Source organism: Fundulus heteroclitus, chromosome 8, assembly GCF_011125445.2.
Source record: "Fundulus heteroclitus isolate FHET01 chromosome 8, MU-UCD_Fhet_4.1, whole genome shotgun sequence".
In the NCBI taxonomy this organism is placed as follows: Eukaryota; Metazoa; Chordata; class Actinopteri; order Cyprinodontiformes; family Fundulidae; genus Fundulus; species Fundulus heteroclitus.
Genome location: NC_046368.1, coordinates 8,302,413 through 8,324,918, shown reverse-complemented (window position 1 = coordinate 8,324,918; position 22,506 = coordinate 8,302,413). Strand labels below are relative to the sequence as shown.

The 22,506-nt window shown below is 39.6% G+C and overlaps 1 protein-coding gene and 1 long non-coding RNA gene across 7 annotated transcripts in view; one reads left to right on the top strand and one right to left on the bottom strand.

Moving 5' to 3' along the window:
• Positions 1-538: 538 nt before the first annotated feature.
• Positions 539-13,265, bottom strand: LOC118563909. The gene is made up of 4 exons (XR_004931520.1): positions 13,182-13,265; positions 12,362-12,548; positions 727-799; positions 539-625 (listed from the first exon to the last, which is right to left on the bottom strand). It is a non-coding gene; the product is annotated as an uncharacterized LOC118563909 (long non-coding RNA).
• A 51-nt stretch (positions 13,266-13,316) lies between these two features.
• grin1a (glutamate receptor, ionotropic, N-methyl D-aspartate 1a) overlaps positions 13,317-22,506 on the top strand; it is a 66,583-nt gene continuing 57,393 nt past the window's right edge. For 3 of the 6 annotated variants that reach the window (XM_036140065.1, XM_036140064.1, XM_036140063.1), the window contains exons 1-2: positions 13,541-13,952; positions 21,363-21,497. In XM_036140065.1, coding sequence (XP_035995958.1) covers positions 13,704-13,952; positions 21,363-21,497 — 384 coding nt within the window. In that variant the 5' untranslated portion in view covers positions 13,541-13,703. Of the gene's footprint in view, positions 13,953-21,362; positions 21,498-22,506 lie in introns of all 6 variants that reach the window. The other 3 variants (XM_036140061.1, XM_036140062.1, XM_036140060.1) reach the window with 2 other exon arrangements.

Sequence of the window (22,506 nt, the reverse complement as noted above, 5' to 3'; positions counted from 1 at the left end):
AAGATCATCATACTAGCAGTCAAACATGGTGGTGGTAGTGTAATGGTCTGGGGCTGATTTATCGATTCAGGACCTGGACCACCTGTAATAAGTGATCGAACCACTACTTCAGAAGAAACTCCTGAAGAAGAATGTTCAGAAATCAATTCTTTACCTTAAGCTCAAACACACCTTGCTTACAGAGCAGGAGAATCATCTGAGACCCTGTAGTAGGTCCTCCGGGCCCATCGGTGGCGCTGTGGCACAGAAACACGCAAAAGCCACCAGCCTTGGCATGAATGCAACATCAACTGGCGCCATTTTCGTTTTGATTCTTGAGAGAGATGGCAAGCTATGGCATCGTTGTTTCAGAAATGGTGTTATTTTTTTCCCCCACTCTTGTTTTCAAAAATGATTGTGTTTGGCATCCCAGAAGGCCCGGTCCATGTGGATGCAACACCTAAATGAAAACATAACTTTGCAGATACTCCTAATCTTGTCTCTGTGTGGATGGAGTTTAAGAACACCAGCAAGTCCAGGTCTCACGGAGTGAAAAATGAAGGTCCTGAACTGGTCTGGTCAAGATCTGAACCAAAATCTGATCGAGATGCACTGGATGTCCGTACTCAAAAAACCTTCTGGGGATCTGAAACATGAAAGTGTGACAAAAAAAGAGCAAAAACAGAAGAAATATCAAGGGATGGTTCATATCCACAGGGCTGTGTGCAGATTGGTGGCTGTGTCTACCTCCTCTGCTCGCGGGGTGCGACCGGCAGGTGTGTCCTCACTGCTGGAGCTCATCAACCCCAATCAAGAGGACCTTAAAGAGGGGCAGATTTATTCCATCAGGAATCTCTCCTGTGAACCCGGAAGAACCAATCATTCATTCACTTGTATCGATAAACTGTTGAAGCTTCTCTTTAGTGCCTACATGAACGTCTCAAACAAAACCAGCATGCCAGTCGGTCTCTGTTTCTCTGACTAATGACGAGAGCGGTATTCCGCCCCTTTTATTACCAACAGAGCCAGCCCAAAAAGATAAAGTGGATCAGATATGACTCTCATAAGCACTATGCAATTATTTGGACTTTATGCTGTTGGCAAAGGTTGCACATAAAGCCACTGTGATTTATTAACCAGCCCAGCCCTCATTATGCACTCATCTCCTCTGTTGCTTCTGAATATTAAACTGTATTTTTGTAACTGACTGATCCACAGCTGTAATGTTTATTTAAATGCGCAGATTAAAGCTGTCTCCCGTGCCCGCGTGTGCTTGCTCATGCATTTCTTAGCTGGCAGAAGCTTTCCCTTGAATACTTTAGCGTGTTAAATCAAGCAGAATGGGGTGGGGGGTTGACTGCACCACTTAGTCTGCTACTCTTCTCTGAGGCTTACGTTGTTGCTTTGTGCTCGCAGTCTGTAAAACTACATTTCCTGTCTTGGATTGTGAGAGAATTAAGTTGGTTTGTTATGCTGAAGTGTTGCATCAATAATTTACCCTCCTGAGCTTCTATTTAGGGAAAAACACACAGTTTTAATATTTTGTAGGAGTTGTAAACATACCCAGATGTTAAAAAGGTGGAAAATGACCTGGAAGGTACAGAATTGGCATGTTTGGTTATTGCATACTGAATTAAAGGTACTAAAAAATATATATATAAATCTGGTGCAGGCTAGTAGCACGGTGTCTTTCTGTTAGCACCGGGACGGCCGTGATGGGCATCGTAAAGCAGCAGATACAAACAACAACAGATGGGGCCAATCAGCAGACATCTGCTCCACAAGAGTTGGGTTTTGCCAGCGATCTGTCTGGCTGCAGTGGAAGTGTCAGGAGTCTGTGATGGTCCCATCTGCAGCAAACTGTGCACCTGATTTAACTCAAACAACACGCTGCACCACTCTCCTGTCTGGCCGACTGGACCAGCCGCGAGCTCGCTTCGCCTCCTCTCAAGAGACGACCTCATTCTTAAAAACAAAGGAGCTGCTGTAGTACAGGGAGAAATCCTTCTGGGGTGACTAATTATGCCCGCGTTTTGTTATCAGCCTCGTGCTGGAACCAACAGACTCGTGCTGTTGGTTCCGGATGTCGACCTGCATTGTGGAAAACTGGGAGTCACCTTTTAATAAACATGAGCAGGATTTGAAAATGTCAGGAAAGAAAGCGGGACAGATCTGGTGTGACATTTGGAAGGAATGAGATACAGCTGAGAGCAGATATATAATTTTTAACGAGGAAATATTTTCTCACTGTCTGACATTAAATAAATCTAAACTTTTTCTTTTCGAAGTAAGGTAAGATAAACATTTTTAGTATATTCTATTGGGCTCCAGCTTCCTCCAACAGTCCAAAAACATGACTGTTAGGTTAGTTGGTCTCCCTACTAAATTGCCCTCAGGTGGGAATGTGTGTGCACGGTTGTTTTTTCTGGGTGAATCAGTGTCAATTACCAGAATTAAAGCTAAGTGCTGTGAAGAAGCTGCTGAGTGTGATAACAGAGTGAAACGCGTCCTGTACTGACATGGGCTGAAAGGCCGCTCAGAGAGGAAGAAGCCACTTCTCCAAAAGCGACGTAAGAAAATCAGAATATAGTGTGCAAAACCTCTCCAGGACAAATACCTTGATATTTATATACATGTTCTATGGTCAATTGGAACTACAATTGATCTGCATTGTTAGATCATTGTTATATAAGGAGAAAAATGGAAACTTGCGAGGTTGAAAGCATCATCCCAACTGTACAGCAGTGGCAGCGTCATAATTTTTTTATTTATCTTTTTACTACAGAAGGGACTGCCAAAAATGTACCGCAATAGATAACATGATGAGGAAAATAAATTTTTGTGGAAACATTGAATCAAAATCTCAAGAGAAATGCGAGGAAGTTACAGCTAGGGCACAAATTGGTCTTCCAAATGGTCAGTGACCCCAAATATACGACCAAGTTTCTTATCTGATCTCGGTCAGAAGTCTGTGGAAGGCTCTGCACAGAATCTGACCCAAGTAATATGTTTCAAAGATAAATGTAATATGTTAATTTAGCTTTGGGAGTGAGGTAGGCCTCAGCTACACCTTTCATCGCCCGGCAGTCTACTAATACCCTGTTCATTCATTCTTTCAACCCCACCCTCCCTCCATCAGATCATCTGTCCTCCTCCTCTTCACCCCAGTAACCTCATCACTCCACTACATCCTGATCCCATTCTTCATCTCTATCCATTCATTATTGTTCAAGGTAACATCTGCGGGGGTGCTAAATAGGCTTGGGTAAAGTCCATCTCCAGAAAGTAGCCCCCCTACGCCTTCTAACCCGTCCTCAGACCCAATCCATTTCCCTGACCCCCTTAAAACTAACGCCTTTGCTGGTGAATTGAAATTTTGGCAAACCCAATAAAAAAGGTATGTAAATTTCTGAATCTGAAGGAAGGTTTCAAAAGTCTCTAAAAAGACTCCCTCATTACTTGGCATTTAACAAATTTAAATAATTTTAGTGATCCTAACTGACCTTAAATAGGAAGAATTAGTCAGATTTGACGTCAGACTAAGAAGAAACGGGTTAATAGTTCATAAAGTCTGTGCGCGGTTATGGACAATGTATTTCAATAGTTGGACCTGACTTTATAAACATGGTAAATGATTTTTCAACTGTGTTGAGATCTCTGCTTTACCTCTCCCTGGGTCATCCATGTGTTTGAACCTTAGTTGTTGTGTTGGACTCTGTATTTTTGCAACAATTTCCTTTATATATTGTAAAATACGTCCTACATCTGGGTTCTTACCTGAAACTTGGACACATTTTCAACAGGAGTTATCCCATCTGTCGAGAGTCAGGTTAGAAAAGACTTCGCACATCTTAAAAAAAGACAAAGATTTTACAATAAACTATGACTTTAAAAGGCATCCTGAAGCACAAGATGGCTGTATTTGTATGTTTAGCAATGGCTTTTGTGCAAGCGTCCAAGTTTTTTCTTACTGTCCGACAAGAGGGAATCTAGAAGATGACGTAATCTGCGACTCGTTAGTTCTGACCTCCAAGGCAAACGGAGCTCTCTGTTTTCTAACACTTCCTCCCTGGGTTGTCCTGTTGTTCCTATTTTTGCTAAACCTGTGATCTCTCTTTTTCTAAGTCTGTTTCTTGCTTCATCAAACACTACTTATTTTCTGCCTACCTTCCTTCCTAATTTTGGATCCTCTGATTAAGCCACACAGCTAGGCTAAATCCTTTTATGCAATAATTGTGAATTTTTACTATCTAATTCATCCTTTTTGCATCTGTGCTAAGTTTCTTTCCCTTTTATTATAATCCCCTCTCAACTTGGTTGTGGGTCGCTGAAGCAGTACCACATAGTTGTAGCTACTAGCATGCTTTCTCTGTTGTAACACAATTACTGGTTAATATTATGAAACCCTGCAGTATCCCTCACGTCATTTTACAAGTAAATCTGGAATCTGGAAAAGATTTTTCATGTTCAGGTCAGCATTGGGACAAAAACATAGGGAGAACCGGAAAGCGAGAGGGACATCCACATCCATGGTGCATGCAAGAACCTCACACTTAACATGAGAAATATGTCAGAAAGGCAGACATCCATCTGTAGATTACTCCTTGTTTTTGTCAAATCACCAGCAGAGCGAGGTCCATTTTTTTAAGGATGCTCAGCAAATACAATCAGTTGTGTTCTTCACACCGTTCGACTTTGCCACGCTCGCTTTCATTTGCTGCACCGACCAACAGGAGAAGCTGAGGACAGGCAGTTTGCAGAGAAGCAAGCTGCTGTCATGTTGAGCGCTAAAGCATGTAGGCGTTGAAGAGCAACACGTTCTGACTGTTCTGTCCTTCACTTTACTCCCACTTTGGATGCTTCAAACGAGGTTGATTCATCACTCATTCACTCACTCCTTTGTTTTTGTAAACAAAGGACTTTTTTTGTAGGAAGGGGGGGGGGGGGGGGTTATAAATGCCCGAGCTACTGTACCAACAAGTCCCTCATGAAGCAGTAAAACCTTTGGAGATCACTTAAATACTCAACTTCTTTAGCTGTGATTGGAAAACCTTCAAGGAAATGTGTGAAATTATTTCACACCTCTACAAGGTTGTTGTTTTTTTATCGAATTTTGCACCAAACTTTTTTAGCATTACAAATGTAACCAATATTAGTATCACTGCAAAAACAGAACTAGAAATAAGTAAAATGTTCTTAAAATGAGTGTAATGTATTTGTCCTTGATTTGAGCAGGTAAATACGATGATTTGCCAATGGAATAAGATTTTTGGACTTAAAACAGGAACAATTCATCTCCATCATCTTATTTCAAGTGCAGGATATCTAATTATCTTATTTTAGGGGACAAAATACTCATTCTATTGGCAGATGATCTTATTTACCTGCTCAAATCAAGCATAAATGCGCTAACTTTAAGAATATTTTACTTCTTTTTAGATCTGTTTTTTTTTAAATAAATTATTTAGCGTGATATTCACTCTTTATTTAATGGTGCACTGAATATTTTACAGTGAGAAAATTGCTAAATTAACTTCTAATTTATGCCAATACCTGCTGCTGTAGTTCCAGCTGCAAGTGTCTTTGGGTCTGTCTCTTTGAGCTCGCCACATCTGGCCTCTGGGACTTTGGTCCAACCCTCAAGGCTAAACGGCTCAAGATATGTGGTGTTGGGAGGTTTTCTCTTGTAAAACCACCAGTTTTTAAGTTCAGTTACAGATTCTGAGTTGGATTGAGGTCTGGACTATGACTAGGACATTCCAGCACATTTAAATGTTTCTTCTCAAAGCACTCGACTGTTGGTTTAGCAGCATGCTCTGCGTCATTGTGCTCCTGGAAGGTGAACCTCCGTCCTGGTTTCAAATCCCTCTGGGATTATTAAAGTATTTCTGATTCTGATTCTGAAATCACAGGCAGGTCGACACCGGTTCTGCTCCAGAACATCCCTGTATTCATCACCAGCCGTCTGTCATGTGGACTTGCTTCACCAATTATGGGACTTTTGAAGGTATTCGGTGGCACTAGAACTTTTTATGGGCTTCATGGCAAAGGGGGAGGAGACATATGAACACGCCAGTTTTTAAATATTCTTAATGCTTTGGTTCATTTTTAAATATTTTTTGTTCTCATTTCACTGTTTTTGCATAGATCCATCCCATAAAGATTAAAAAAACATTAAAATCTATTGCTTATCTTAAATATATAAGCCAATGGGTGTGAATAATTTTGCAAGGCAATGCATACTGAATCTTCTCGCTTTGGATTATATCTTATATTGGTTTGCATATCTTATTAGAAAGACATGCACCATTAATTGTGACTGTATAAACTGATGATTTTCAGACCCAAAATAGGGGACTGCAGACAAACAGAAACACCTCAGATAGCCTGAGATTCTCTCGGTGCTCTGCAGAGGACTGAGCGTGGGCGGACTGTGTCTTACTTCTGTGTGCGCAGAAGCTCAGACTCTGTCTGTGTTTGTGTGCATCTTTCTGCAATGTGTGTGCATACTTTAAAGCTTGCATTGAGCTCTGTGCGCATGGCCCGCTGTGTTTATTTTTGTGATTTATCCTCAAAGAACCGGAGATTTCTCATCTGACTCTGCGTTGAGTTGTTATTGCGCCGAACGGGCCAACTTCTTACGTAAAGCCTGGGGAGTGGATTGGTCCAGCTTTATTGATGTGTGAGAAGTGGATGAGTGGGCTGGGGGAGCGGTGAAAGAGGACTCGTCTAATGAGTATCCTTCACGCCTCTGGGACCAAACTAGTTGTGACAGTCAGGCTCAGGCTGGGAGGGTAATCATTTGGAGCTTTGTTTAACGTTAAAACTATTTTTTTTCCAGCTATTTTTAAGAGTTTGATGTGAAAGAGACCTTTCGTCTCCAGTCTGAATTCTTTCAAAAGATGTTTCTACTCTAGGGCATTGTTTCAGTCTCTTTAATTAGGAGAATTGTCTTTGAAAATAATTCCTTTCAAACTGTGCCCCAGAGGGACACTGTGGACCAAAATCCTGGACTCATGCTCACTCATCCTTGTTTCATAATTTATTCAGATGCTCTGTTCCTAAAAACGACAGCTGCAAGGTTTTCCCCTTTGAAACTACATTTTCAGTCTCTTTTGAGAAATGACGTCTTCTTCTGCATCTAATATTAACTACTTTTATTTTGTTTTATTTTTACTGTCCAGTAAAAACCACGATGGCCATATTTGGCATTTCTTTGAATTTCAGTCTAGTTCTATATTTTTTTGACGGTGGCGGAATACAAACTAGCTGGGAATAATTACCGACTCTCTTTACACATTTCTTCTGTTATTGCTTTTTTAATTACACTTAAATGCTTCAGATCATCTTTTTAACTTTGATATCAGACAAAGATGCACAAAGTTAATTTAAAAATGCAATTTTCAAATCATTTAATTTGCCAATCACGAAATGATCCGTTGTGCATCCCTTGGCCCCTGCCACTCTTATTTTCAGGATAGTTTTAATTCAGCTAGAGGTCTTAAAGTCTACTTAATGCTGTCAGACTGGTTCTACTTCTGTGATTTTTAGAACTTTACAAATGTGGCAAATATTATTCCAGGGTGTCGCTAGTGAAAGTAAAACAAAAAAGGGATTAATCACAGTTTGTATATGATTCAACAATGCAATACATGAAATCATTATATCCAAAACCTGTTTTCATACCTACTCAGATAATATTTGTCTGATATTAAATATTGTTATGTTATGTAAAACAAAGTAAAAACGGAATAAATCCGTAAAGGGAGCAGAATTATTTTTTTTTGTTCTGTTGACCGATCACACTGCTTTAACTCAATATTTACCCAATCAAAGAAGAGCAATGCGTAACTGTATGGCAAACCATTTTTAGTCTTTGACATGAGCTTCAAAATCTGCTAACTTGTTCATATCTACACTGAACTAGTTATATTTGCCCATACCAGTTCAATATTTTGCTGAAGTAGTTCAAAAGACACTGTAATTGGTAACTTTATTGTTATTGGCACATTTGTGTTTAATTAGTTGGAGAAAAATTTATTTAATTAATCCATTCCTACTAGTAACCCAACGTGTTATACTAGTAACACAAAAGTCCCACGTTAACTCTTGACATTCAAAATCCATAAAATGTAAACTAGTTGGCACATATTATGCCTGCTAATTGACTTGAAGCTCCAAAAATTAAACACCTGCGAGCTAGTAACCGCTCTTGTTATTAGTTCACTATTGAATAAAAAACTACAACTTAGGTAACTAGTGTTCCTCAGACACATAACTGTTAACTAAAAAAGCACAAATTGCAATAGTTTACATCATTTTGTCCTGAGTAGAAATTTAGGAAATCCTAAAATGCACACTTGTACACTAGATGGAGCCATTCTGGCATTACTGGGGAAGTTACATGTCTAAAATATGTAAACTAGTTAACTATTGTGCATTTTTGGTATACTAAACAACTAGTTTAGATCATCATAAACCTATAGTTTAGATTATTTTAACCTTGAGTATTAAGAATTCTGAAAACGTCGGCAGTTGTTTCGGCCCATGTCAAGGCTTCCTGAACTATGTGAGGGGTATGGCTGCTACCAGCACTCAGACTGAAATTCTGTGTAAGCAGAACTGCAGGCCAGCTGCGGTATCTGAACTTGCTGGCGGAACCGGAATGATCTTGGAGAAAGCTGGAAGCTGGACACTGGCAGAATGACCACAATTTTGGCTTTTTTGGAATCGCCATTGAGATGTGCCAGAGACTTTAAGGCAAACAGAAAAACAAGAGTCTGCGTACCCAAAAACAAATATTATTATAAAAATCTAGCCTTCTTGTTAGCCTTGAAAGGCAAATTACTTTAATTTTCTCCCGGATGTTATGGAAACAAGACGCTTTGTGACATCTGTGACCTGATCAGAGCACTACTGTACTATCTGATAACGTCATCACTATCAGATTCTGGCTGTGAAAGCTATCTGCCACATTTCAGACACAAACGCACACCCACATGATTACACTAAAAACACACAGGCACACACACACACCGCCTCTACTGTGCTTTTTCCTTTACTCTGCTGTTTTCTTTTTAGCTGTAGTGTCAGAAAGGTCATATCAGAGACCTCAAGCTGTAGCTTTGTGAATACAAACAATTAAGTTAAGAATTTTTAGTGATTAAACTCATTCCACTGAAACTTTATTGTTAATACAGATAATTCTCCCATTTTAGCTGTGGTTTAGAAAGGTCAGATCAGAAACCTCAAGCTGTAGCTTTACGAATACAAACAATTAAGCTAAGAATTTTTAGTGGTTAAACTCGTTCCAGTAAAACTTTACTATTAATACTGATAATTCTCCCATTTTAGCTGTGGTTTAGAAAGATCAGATCAGAAACCTTAAAAAAAAAAAAAGTATTGAATTTTTAGTGATGAAGCTCATTCCAGTGACGCGATGAAACAAAAGAAGTTATTCTAGTTGTAGCTTTGGAAAGGTTGGACAAAATCACTTTAGATCAGAAATCCCCAAGAATATACTTAGCTTGATTTATAATTTTAATTAATAAAAACAATTAAGTATTTCTGTATGTTTGTCAATGTATGAAAGAAGTCTAGTCAAGGATTTATTTAGCTTATTCCTTTTTTTCCTACGTCTTTAATGTTTTTCTGTTCATGTACAGAACATTGAATTGTCTTGTTACTGAAAAATGCTATATAAATAAACTTGCCTTGCCTAGTCACCATATTGGAGTTTTTGATGGAAACAGTTAACTAGTGTCAGTAGTTTGTGACCAGTCAGCCTAATCATCAACCGGTCGGTCAAAAAACAGCTAGTTGGCAAAAAATGTCACTAGTAATTTTTTTTTACCAGTGAAGCAAGATATTGACTTAATGTGGGTCAAGCAACTTGTGTTAATGCAAACTAGTTAGCAGACATCACAGCTATATCAAGGATACTGAATAAATATTTCAGCACAGTCAATGAGGCAAACTCTCATAGTTGCATGTAAACAGTTTAATACTGTAACTGCAATGTTGTGTGACAGCCATATTTGATTCTAAGACTGGTGCTAAAAATCTTTTGTCATCACAAGTTGCACTTCATGAGAAGCTTTAGCTGGTGTTTTGACTTTCTGGGTATAAACTGAACACGGCAATAGATTGCTTAGTTTTTATGACTGACTGTAGTAGCTTGCTGTGCTGCAATTGCTGGCTTGTATAAGATCACAGGAGAAAGTAGCAAAAATTTTATCTTTTTTCTCATCCTAAACTGACAGGCTGGACAAAGAGAGCATTAAGCTAGGAAGCAAAGATGTCCATGCTACTCTGGAGGGAATGCAGAGATACACAGCTCAGGTGGAAGAATATGTTAAGAGGACAACCGATAGACATAAATTCCACAAATCTGGCCTTCATGGAGGAGTGGTAAGAAGAAAGCCTTAAGAAGTCCTGTTTGCTGTTTGCTGCAAGCTAGGTTGGGGACACAGCATGTGGTGTTTTGGTCAGATAAGACCAATATGAAACTGTTTGGCCTACGTGCAAAACTCTGTGTGGTGGAAAACTAATGCTGCAGATCATCCTGGACGCACAACCCCCATGGTGAAACACGGTGGTGGCACCACCACCATTCTGCAGGACTGCTTTTCTTCTACGGGGACAGGGAAGCTGATCAGCATTGAAGATGGATGACAACATGATAGAGGCTGCTAAAAACCTGGTGTTGAGGTGGAGGTTCATGTTTCAGTAGGATAACAATCCCAAACATAAAGGCAGAGCTACAACAGAGTGATCAAAGCGTGTTGGAGGGGTCCGGCCAAGTACAGAGCTAAATCCAACTGAGAATGTGTTGTACAACTTGAATTTTTTGTACACAGACACTAATTAAATGAGCTTGAGCTGCTTTGCAAAGAATGGTAAGATATAACGCAAAAAGATAAATTGGAGGCTAAATGCAGTGCAAGGTGTTATCGGCTGTGGGGTTGAACATAGACGCACACCCCACTTTTAAGATTTTTATTTCTTAAAAAAAATATCTATTTTGCAGTCCTGCACAACTTTGTGTTGGTCTATCACAAAAACAAAACAAAAAAACTTCAAATTAAGTTTGTCTTTGTAACATGACATGAAATAATTCAGAGGGTGTGAAAACTTTCGGAAGCAGCTGTTCTTTAATCCTTTAACTCTTGGTTTCAGTGGCTGGTCGTTAACCACATTTCCCCGTTTCCTGTTAGGATGAATCAACTCATTGTATGCACCCTTTTTTTTATTATTTCCACAGCGTAGAGAGCTCCACTGAAGATGTGCTTGTTGTAAAATGCTTGTTTCCATGGCAACCGGGAGGCTGACTCGGCTCATATCTGCAGCGGCTGCAGGGATGATCCCAGCAGCAGCTTCAACAAAACGAGGCAGACATTAGACTGTAGAAGATGCTCAGTACCCACACACTATTCAATTTTATTCTTTCTCTACTTTGTCTCTGAAGATGAGACTAAATATTTCTTTAGAGTAAAAATTATGTTTTGGTACATTTCATGCATAGAAATCAGTTTTTGATTTGTATTTATTTATTTATTTATTTATTTATTTATTTATGTATTTATTACCCAGAAGAATAAATTATGGCTCAAGTTGAACTTCATCAGTTTTAACCTTTCAGCTATTTGTCCACATTTTAAAACAAAAGCAGAATTGTAAAAAGAATAAAGGTTAATGGGAAATTTTATTTAACTGTCATGAATGATTGGAGATTTCTTTGTATCTTTTGATTATATTTTATATTTTTTGCATATTGTCTTTATTTTCACCATTTTTATTTCTTATTCTTATTTTGCTTTATTTCACAATTGCATTTACCCCAATATGCTGAATTATCGAGGGCCAAATGTGTCACAATGCAGTACATCAATAAGTTGAAATGAAATGAAATATTTATGTGCATTAAGTGATGTTTCACTAATTGGTAAATATGAAATATTAGTTTATATTATGTTAAAATAAGAAAAAAATTATTTATTGGATTCAGTCATTTCAATCCTTCATTGCATTTTATCAAGAATTAATTTTCTTCTATAAAACATCAAAATCACTGGGTGGGGGTAGTGCTAAAGTGCAATATAATTGGTCAGGTGAGTTGTAGTGCAATTAAACCCATTAAATATGAGGTTTATGTCATGATTTAGGTTCTGGTTTGTTTTGCTTTGGACTTTTCTGGACTTTTCCCATAAGCGTGTCACCAGTTAATTAACCCACATCAACTCCACCTGCTGCCAGTAATTACAGTCAACTCTGGTCACCTGTTCACCTGCCTACATATACCTGCTTCAGCCAAACCATCCCTGCTACAATGTCTCTTCTTTTCTCATCTAATCTCATCCAGTGTGATGTGCTTTAACTTTACCAGATCCTGTGTGCTCAGCCAGCTGGACTCTTCTGTTAGTTGCCTGTGTCTGCGTGCTGCGGTTCTGCCTGTTTCCCCATGAGTTCCAACCGTTTGCTCTGCCCATTCTGGTGGTTCCTCCTTCCACATCGCCTGCTCTGGTCGTTATCTACCTGCATCCTCTGGTCTCCTGCTCATCCCTACCTGCCTGCACCATCAGCCATTAAAAAAAAAAAAAGTAACTCTGTGTCAGGCTGGATATCAGGTTCACCAGCAGAATTCATTGCAGTTTTATTACAGGAGCCATTTCTAACAAATTTGGGTCATTTCAAATGATTTCATGGTGGACCATGAAAAAAAACCACAATATGGACTTGTGCATCTAAGGAGTTATTGACATGTAGCAGTCACATCAGTTATGTGTTTAATAGATGAAAGAAATATTTACTTATCATGCCTTATAAACCGAATTAAACTGATTACTATGTTATGTTGTGTTTTAAATTTTAAAAAAAAAAATGTATGTACTGGATTGTGGCAGTTTTGGCCCTCTGTACAACATGATGTGCTTGGAATAATTTCTATAGCCATTCTCTTTTTTCACAATGAGCTTTTTTTTTTACTCATCCATAAAACAGAGTGACCAAAATAATTGAAGCATTAAAAAGCAAATCCTACAACAACAACAAAAAAAAATACTCAAACGTCTCCAGATTCTCGTTTTCATGATATAATTACCCAGAGGGTGAAAACGCGGCATCTTCTCTGTATTCTATGATTTTTTTCACCCCCTTCTCTCCTATTCCAAACAACGTTGTGCTAAAACGTCTATTTTTCATACCAGCCGTATAGCTGCGGTCGCTGCTCGCCAACGCGCACCGCCATCGGAGTGAACGGAGCGGATCCCGCGGGAGCGCGCAGCCGCCTATCGTCGCGGCGCGCATGCACAGCTGTCAGCACCAAGGACAGCACCCGCTCAGTTCCAGATGCAGTTCGGGAGATTCGGCTGGACGTGGGGGATGCAGCCCTGAAGGCGGACGCTGTGTGAGAGCTGGTGCAATGATTTTGCTCATTTCCCCTCTTTTTTAAAGAGGCGGTTCTGAAGGGAGGGGAAAAAAAAGAAGGTGGAGGATGCAGATTGGAGGTTTGACAGTCTGGTCCTGATACGATCATGCACATTCCTCCGCATTGCACATAACCAGCCTTTCTCTCCAGCCGTCCTCTTTCCTTTAACGGGGCCCCCCCTCCCCTTCCTCTCGTCGCCCACCTGGATCGCGCCCGCCTCGCTCAGTCCGAGCCGAGACGAGCCGCCACCGCGGAGAAAAGGGACCGGGCTGCGCTGTGCGGTTTGGCGCTCCACGCCATGCGTCTGTTTCTGCTGGCGGTGCTCCTCTCGTGCTCCTGCGCGCGGGCCGGCTGCGAGCCCAAGATCGTGAACATCGGGGCCGTCCTGAGCCAGAAGAGGTACGAGCAGGTTTTCAAGGATGCCGTGAACCAGGCCAACCAGGTCTACGGCCGGGACAAGTTCAAGCTGAACGCCATCTCCGTAACGCACAAGGCCAACGCCATCCAGATGGCTCTGTCGGTGTGCGAGGACCTCATCTCCAGCCAGGTAAGGGCTTCACTCACAGCTGTCTCTTCCAGGTGCGATTTACTGCACGGGATCAGGCTGTTCTGGTGGTGAATTACCGGTGCGTCTCAATCAGTGACGGTTCATGCATGAAAGACCCCCCCCCCCCCCCCCCCCCTAATAAAGGTTTAGAAGATTGGTGAGCTATGAAGGTTGATGCAGTCCAGGCTGTCAAGATAGGTATATAGATCTGTTTCATTCTACGATTGTCTTGATGCCTAAAATGCGTAGGTGAGGAATCTGTTGCTTTCTTGAAATTAATTAAGACTTTTCTGTATTTTTGAGTCAGAGTTTTTGTTTTATAGTTTGAATTACTTTTATGTTTTTTACAAAATGAAATAGCCCTTCAATTTAGCCCTTATTGGAAACTTTAAGCAACTGTAGCATCTTTAGTCAGCGTCAGGATAGTGCCATCATATATATATATATATATATATATATATATATATATATCTCCCTTGATCGTGCTAAGGTGCATTTAATATATTTATTTAATTTATAATTTTTAAGTAGGGGTTAGCTCGTTCTGCCCTGATGCCACGGTGTCCTTGGCTAAGAGCCATTTTGCCCATTTCATAAACCACCACTATTGTCAATAAATCAGAATATTATCAAAAGGTTAATTTACTATTTCAGTAATTCAACTTAAGGAGTTACACTACTTGGGGAAATTATACGTTTCATGCTTATATTTCTTTTGAGTTTCATGATCATGGCTTACAGATAGCTTAGCAAAAAATTCTAATATGAATGAAAAAAATGTAGGGAAAAAAAAAAAATTTGAAAACTGATGAGTCGACGGTTGTCCAGCAGACTCTTCAATGCCCTCTAAGAGTGTGAGCCTCTAAAGGCTAAAGAAGCTGGCTCTTCACCTGAGAGCTGTATCCAACCAGTCTAATAGAAAGTTAAGTGGAAAGAAAAACTCACAAGGTGAGAATGTGGCAGTAGTTGGTTGCTTTAACAACTGGCACACACAGGCACACAAAGGCTACAATTGTAGCATTCCTTTAGGTCAGCCACTCCTGAACCAGAAACAACAGGAGAAACATCTTATGTGGCCTTAGGAGGAAAAGGGTTGGACCGTTGCACAGTCCGTAGTCAACTCAGCCATCTACCAGGATGTGCTTCTGTGCATTTTTCTTTCTTTCCCTTGTGTCTCTGCTCTGTCTTCTGTAACCCCCAGTCGGTCGAGGCAGATGACCAGTCTGGTTCTGCTGGAGGTTTTCCTTCCCATAAATGGGGAGTTTTTCTTTCCACTGTCGCTTCATGCTTGCTTAGTATGAGGGATTGCTGCAAAGCCATGTACAATGCAGATGACTCTTCCTGTGGCTCTACGGTTCCCCAGGAGTGAATGCTGCTTGTCGGGACTTTGAAGCAATCAACTGGTTCCCTTTATATAGGACATTTTTGATCAATCTGTATAATCTGATTGATTTTGACTTTGCAAAGTTCCTTGAGATGACATGTTTCATGAATTGCCGCAATATAAATAAAATTTAATTTAATTAAATTTTTAGAAAATTTTAGGTTTCCTTTTGCACACAAGCTTAATGGGGAAACAGATTTAGTTTCCCAGCAGTACTTTGCAATGGCACACACTGCAGAAAATACCAAAATCTGGTTCGGTGACCATGATGCTCCCGTGCTTGATGGGCCGGCAAACTGTTCTGATCAGAACCTCACAGGGAATATGTGGAGTTTTGTCAAGAGGAATATTAAAGATACCAGAACCAATAATGCAAATGACCTGAAGGCTGCTATCAAAGCTAACTGGGCTTCCTGAACCCCTCAGCAGAACCACTAGCTGGTCGCTCCCTAAGCCACGCTGGACTGATGCATGCAAATTGAGCCTCGACCAAATTCTTCCTGAGAAACATCTCTTCAGGTTTTCATTAGCTTTAATCAGCAAAACTAACAAAAACAAAATTTTGACATGTGCGTCCTCGCATGTAATAATATGTATTATACTAGATTTCCTTTTTGAATTAAATTATCATTACTAGTTACTTTTTTATCATAGTTATATGTGTTGAAATTGATCTGCACAGTAGAAATCCTTCATTTGAGCCAGATTTGTTTATGACTTGAGCCTCACACCTAAACATTTCGTCAAAACTGGGAAAACAGGTACGTCAGCGTTTGAAAATCACATTTCTTTCCACTTTGTGTTTCTCCGATATGACAAACTGCCCACAGATCTTTCAGCACAGGCGTTCAAAAATAGCCTTTGGTTTGAGGCAGATTTCACATGATAGGACCGCGCTGCATTTTCCGGGCACACAGCTGCAGATCTACTGAAGTGCACGGGAACAGGTCAGGGGTGAAAATCTGCAGAAAGTCATTCAACGAGTGTGCTGCATTGAAACATGCCTGCAAAAAAAAAAGGCTACAGCTGTTGGCTGTGAATAGTTTAAGGCAAAAGATAGTTTAAGTATGCAAGATGGCGATTTTTCAGGGGTGATTTCATCCTTTTACTTCTGCACTAATGCCAGGGATTAAAACTGTAATTCAAAAATGTGCAACAAATTACACAAACCATTTGAAGTTCTCCATATTTTATCACACTGCAATCACATACTTTACTGGAGTTCATCTGGATTTCATATAGAACAACACAACCTACATATTTGTGAGGCAGAGGAAAATATTTGTTTTTTTTCCCCCAATAAACCCAAGAAGAGTTGTATGCTTTGGATTCAGCAACCTTTACTCTGATAACTCTAAATAAAATCCAGTGCAGGTTAAATCAGGGTTATAAATTATAAAGCAACAACCAAGATTTTAACATCTCACAGAGACTATGGCACAAAAGCAAAGAGGTCCATGGCAACTCTGGAGGAGCTGCAGAGATCCACAGCTCAGTCAGTGGCCCTAAAATTAAGTTTCTCAAAAAGAATGTTATAGTGAATAAAACCAATGAAAATACAGAAACGTCATGTTTTCAATTAATTTATTTAAAAAGGGACAGCATACATTATTAAACATATAAACTAGCTACAACTAAATGTACCCAAGCTAGCCAACAGGCTGGTTTTCACTAATAGGCCCCTTTGCCTGATGCAAACAGGCATCAAGCACGTAAATACAAAAATACTATCAACAGAATATTTAAATATTAACAAATACAATAAGTATGCAATTAATTCTGGTAAAAAAAAATAAAAGAGAATCCATAGCATGTATAAAACATCCGTTCTGATTCTGAAAAAAGTTGTTTCCTTACATTGCATTTGAACGCAAGAGAAGACGAGGCCTGTCTGAAAGATTGTGGGGGAGAATTTCCCTGATGTAACGCTTTGTGAGATAAAAACCCAAAATGTCTGACCTAATCTTGTCTTTCTCACTGGGATTATACTTCTCCTCTGGTAGCTCCTGTTGTACTTTTGTTCACAGCCGATTTTAGATGAACCAAATCCGACAAGCTAATGAAGAATCCCACAGATAAGGCAAACACTCATTTGAATTTTTTCCAAATAGCTATGGGTATATTTATTCATAATATAAAAGGGATGGAGAAAAATATTTGTTATCTAAAAATTAAAAGGATTCCATGCAAAAACATTTCGACCGTTTAAAAGTCGCAGAGTGTTGGATCATCTTGTCGAGCAATTACTATTGTGAGAGAGAATCTGGTTGTCAAAATCTACTGTAGTGGTTTTCTTTTGTGTATACATTTTGAATATTTATTATGTGTGTAGGTTGTGCTTTCTTTTATTATTTTCCAATGCTTGTTCTTTGGTGTTTGAGTTGTTAGGTTTCTGTTTTTCCTGTTTATATTCCCCAGTTTCTGACATGTTAGTTCATCATTGGATTGGGTTTTTAGGTCATTTTTAGTTTATTCAGTGTATAGTTTGTATTATTTCCTAAAGCTGATTGTTAATTGGCTGCAGTCTCCAAACAGATCAATGGAAAGTTTAGTGAATGGAAAACCTGTGGTCATGTCACAGGAAAACTCACAGCCAGAGCTGCAATTAAATGGTTTTGATCAAAATACATCCATGAATGGCACAGTCAAAGTCCAGACTTAAATCTAACTAAAAATCTATGACAACTGACTTTCCAGCCTGGCTGAGCTTGAGCTATTTTTCCTAGCGGAAAGAAATATAAGTCTCTAGATGTGCTAAACTGGCAGAGGCAAAGCTGGGCTGAATACAAATGCGCACCATGCTTGTGTTTCAAGCATTTAGGTCACTACATTTTGTATTTTACCGCTCAAAGCTAATGACAAAACTAATTAAATTAATCCAGTTTAACAGAAAATACAAATGTAATGTAACTGCAGTGAAATCTAGTTCTTCAAATGAATGAATTCAAATGTTCGACACATTTGTCAGACATTTGTCATTTGTAAAAATGCTCCACGAACAAAACCACAAATCCTCTTCCTTCCTCTTCACAATTATGTACTACTTTGTGTTGATACTGTGTATCGCAAAATATGAAATTGTTTTAAAAGGTTTGAATATTTCTGCACGGTGCCGCAATCTCTAAAGTAAGTGTGTGAGTTAGAGCAACCGTTGTTGGATGCTTAAAAAAAAAAACAGCACCGTTATGTCACAGCTAGCCGAGGCGTGAATCTCTTTGCTCCTGTCTCTCCCACACACATAATTAAGCTTTATACTAAAAAAAGGAAAAAGAAAAGAAAGAACAGCCTCAGGTTAGGCGCTTCTTTCATATCCTCTGTTTGGTTTATCACCCCTTACGGATGCAGGCTTGTAGAATAACACTGTCCCATCCGATCACGCAGGCCACATGTTAACCCAAAACACCACGGCAGCTCCCACACTAACACTCCTGATGTGTAAATGCGCACAAACCCCATCTAAACCGGACAGAACGTCTATGGGGAATTTAATCAGATGAGATTAGCTTGGAGGTGGTAAGGACACGGTGGCAGATGGAGGAGAAGAGCTGCCTGCGAGCATTCCTTGGAAGAAAGACCTCATTTTTGACCCAACCATACGGGCTGCTCCCATCCAATAATCCGTGCCGGCACATCTCTGCCAACCTTATCCCCCTTCCCTCCCCGTCTCCAAGGCGTCTCCTCCCCTCCCGGCTCTCGTTTTTCAACCCAAACACCCACAATGATGAGCAAAATACTTTCTCCTGCATGACTAATATCCTTCCAGGCATTTGTGGTTAAAAAGGGTTATTTTTAACTTTTCGTGCAACATCTGAGAGTAGATTTAATCTTAATAATGAAAGACGACAGATCTGGTTTAACTCATCTTCAGGTAGCAGAACAGATGTTTCAGCCAAGTCTAAATTAATGACTTGATATAGGCCGCAGCTGTTAAGCGCTGTGAATGAGCCAGAATTTTTACGGTAAGCAGTTTCTGATTAGTTAAAAAATTGCAACATCATACAGCAAATTGAGAAGGATTTGATATTTGTTGCTAATCAAGCGCAAAACAAAATATTTAACATGATGAGGTCAAAGCCATCATAAAAGTAAAAAATGATGTCATTACATTTACAGATTTTATATCGTGCTTTTTAAAGCCTTCCAACATCAACTATTGTCATATATGATGAAATATTGCCTTTGGCACTATGGAGTGTTCATTTGTCGTGGGATATTAATTGTTTTGTGGTGCTATTTAATGATGAAAAATGCTTGCCTTCTCCCCGTCTGGGTGCCGCCCATTTCATGATGTCGCCCTGGCACCACAACCTCTGGCGATCAGGCTCTTCTGTAGGAAGGCTGAACAAAGCTGCAGAGCTCCACAGCTCAGGTGGCTGCCCTTTTAACAGGACAGCATTTACTTGTGCAGTTACCAAAACCTGCATTTGTTGAGGAGCTGCTATTAGATTTAGTAAAAAAAATGATGTAAGAAGACCTGTTTACAGTTTACCAAGAGCCATGTGGCAGACAAGGCAAACAGACGGAGCAGCTTTTCAGCCTGTCTTCAAAATGCAATTAATTAACACTCCACATTACCCGGAAAACACCATTCCTATGATGAAACATGGGGCTGACATCACCATGCTGGGGGAAGGTTTTCTTCACCTATGAAGGGGCAGGTGGTGGGAGTTGATGGGAGGATGGATGGAGCTAAATAAAATGACAATCCTGGCTGAAAATATTTTGGAGGCCGCATAAGACTTGATACTGGGGTGGAGTGTCATCCTCCAGCATAACAACGACCCTAAATATGCAGCGAGAGCAACAATGGTGCGTTCACCATAGGGATGATCTGCAGCGTTAGTTTTGCATGTGCTAGAATGGCCCAGTCAAAGTCCAGACCTCCATCCAAACAGCTTCTGCCAGCCTGATGGACCTTCAGCTATTTCCCTTTGAATAATGGGCAAAAAAAAAAAAAAAAAACAGTCTCTAGATGGACCGAGCAGGCAGAGAAATACCGGAAAAGACTTGCGGCTGTAATTGCAGTTAAAGGTGCTCCCACTAATACGTGAACAAAGTACGGGACTTCTCGCAGCTGAAAACACATTTTTGCGACTTAGACATGAACTATAGCTAAATAAATAGAAGTTGACGTCATTGTGCAGATTAAAAGCTAAAAGAGCCTCTTCGTCTCAACCTTAAGCAGAAGTTATTGCGCTTGCCTCACATCACGGCTCGATGGTTGATGAACGTGGGCGTGTTGTTTACTGGACAAGGGCGGCGTGGTCAAGGCGGAGGGGTAATGACCGCTCTACGTAGACCGGTCAGGGCTGCTGGTTATCCAGGACAGGGAGGCACAGAATTCATGAGGATTACTCAGACATGCATGAATGAAGCAAAACACCATATTGCTAAACGAAGTATTTGTATGCACACACATCTATCTATCTATCTATCTATCTATCTATCTATCTATCTATCTATCTATCTATCTATCTATCTATCTATCTATCTATCTATCTATCTATCTATCTATCTATCTATCTATCTATCTATCTATCTATCATCTATCTATCTATCTATCTATCGATAAGCAGAAGTATGAAGTGTGTATATATATATATATATATATATATATATGATTCATTCATAAAGTCTTATACCACTTGTGTCAATCATGTCAGTCAAATATTTCAATAATCATACCTCAGAGAAATAATCTTTGTATTCGTGTTTCCTTATTTAAATCATTTAACAATTTAAATATTTTTGGCACTTCATCCGTTGGTTGTAAAAAGTGGAAAAGTATCAAAAGATTGACAAAACACTGCATCAAAAACCTTTTATTGTCTGTAAAGATAGAAATACGTAAGTAAAGTTGAATGCGAAAAAGGTTGGTTGCTGGGCGGACATAAAATAAACTAAAATCGCTAAGGGAGCTCTGCTTGGTGTGTGGCTGTAAAGAATGAATAAATAAATAAATAAATAAAACTTCTCATTTAGTTCTGGCTGTTAGAATGACAGAGTGTCCCTTCGTGTCTCTGCAGGTCTACGCCATCCTGGTGAGTCACCCTCCTCAGTCCAGTGATCACCTCACGCCGACGCCCGTCTCCTACACGGCAGGCTTCTACCGCATCCCGGTGGTGGGGCTCACTACGCGCATGTCCATCTACTCTGACAAGGTGAGTGATGGATGAGAGCCGCAAACACAGAGAGCAGCGCGGAGAGTCAACACACAGGGGGAGGAATTAAGGAGCTCCCCGGGGGCACCTTCAAGAGCTTCCTGGATTAAACGTCCCATCAGCGTCCATTAAGCGAACTCTGATTAAACGGCCTTCCAGATAAAAGTTGAAAGACTGCCATTAATATTGGCCCTGATGATTAAAAAGATGTTATGACGCACAAACCACATCAATGAACTCTCAAAAGACATCAGATATGTAAACAGAAAAATAGGTCACATGAAAAATTTAAAGGAGGTCTTGGAAGATCTCCACATAAACATTAGAGGGAGGATTTCACAAAAGTAATGGAGGTATGAATTGGATTACCAGCTAGAAACCTTTAAAGAGATCTCCATTTTTTCTCAGCAATCAATATGGATGGTTTTTTATTTAAATCCCTCTATATAGTTTTAAAAATGTGGAAATTCTTTGCATAAACAGAAAAAAGACTGAAAAACTACAGAGTAGTAATATATATTTTTAAACAATATATAATAATAATATAGTTTTTATTTTATTTTACTTTATATAGTGTGAGCATTATACCTTACTGCCTGTACTTTTGCAAAACATACAGGTTACCTTACAGAGCTTAGCACCAGAAACTATTGGGGCCTCTATGTAACTTGTGTGCATTTGGAGGTAGAGCTGTTTGTAACAAGGCCCACATTTATGATATAGTTCTCTCCTGAAAACTACCCAGTAAATTTAGTAAAATAACCTATAAGTAACTTCTGAGAAGGTCAACTTTAAGTTCAAGAAAAGGTTTGTGTAAAATGTGTGAAAGGAACCTGTAAATTCAAAGAAATAGTGTTCTATATTCTAAGAAAGTTCTGGAAAGTGACCTTTGAAGTGCCTGGAATAGCCTAAAAGTTTCATTAAAGCGTCTGGAAGTCACAAGAAAGTAAGTTCCTAAATGTAACCTCTAGGTTCAAGAAAGGTATCATGTAAAACCAGTGAAAGGAAG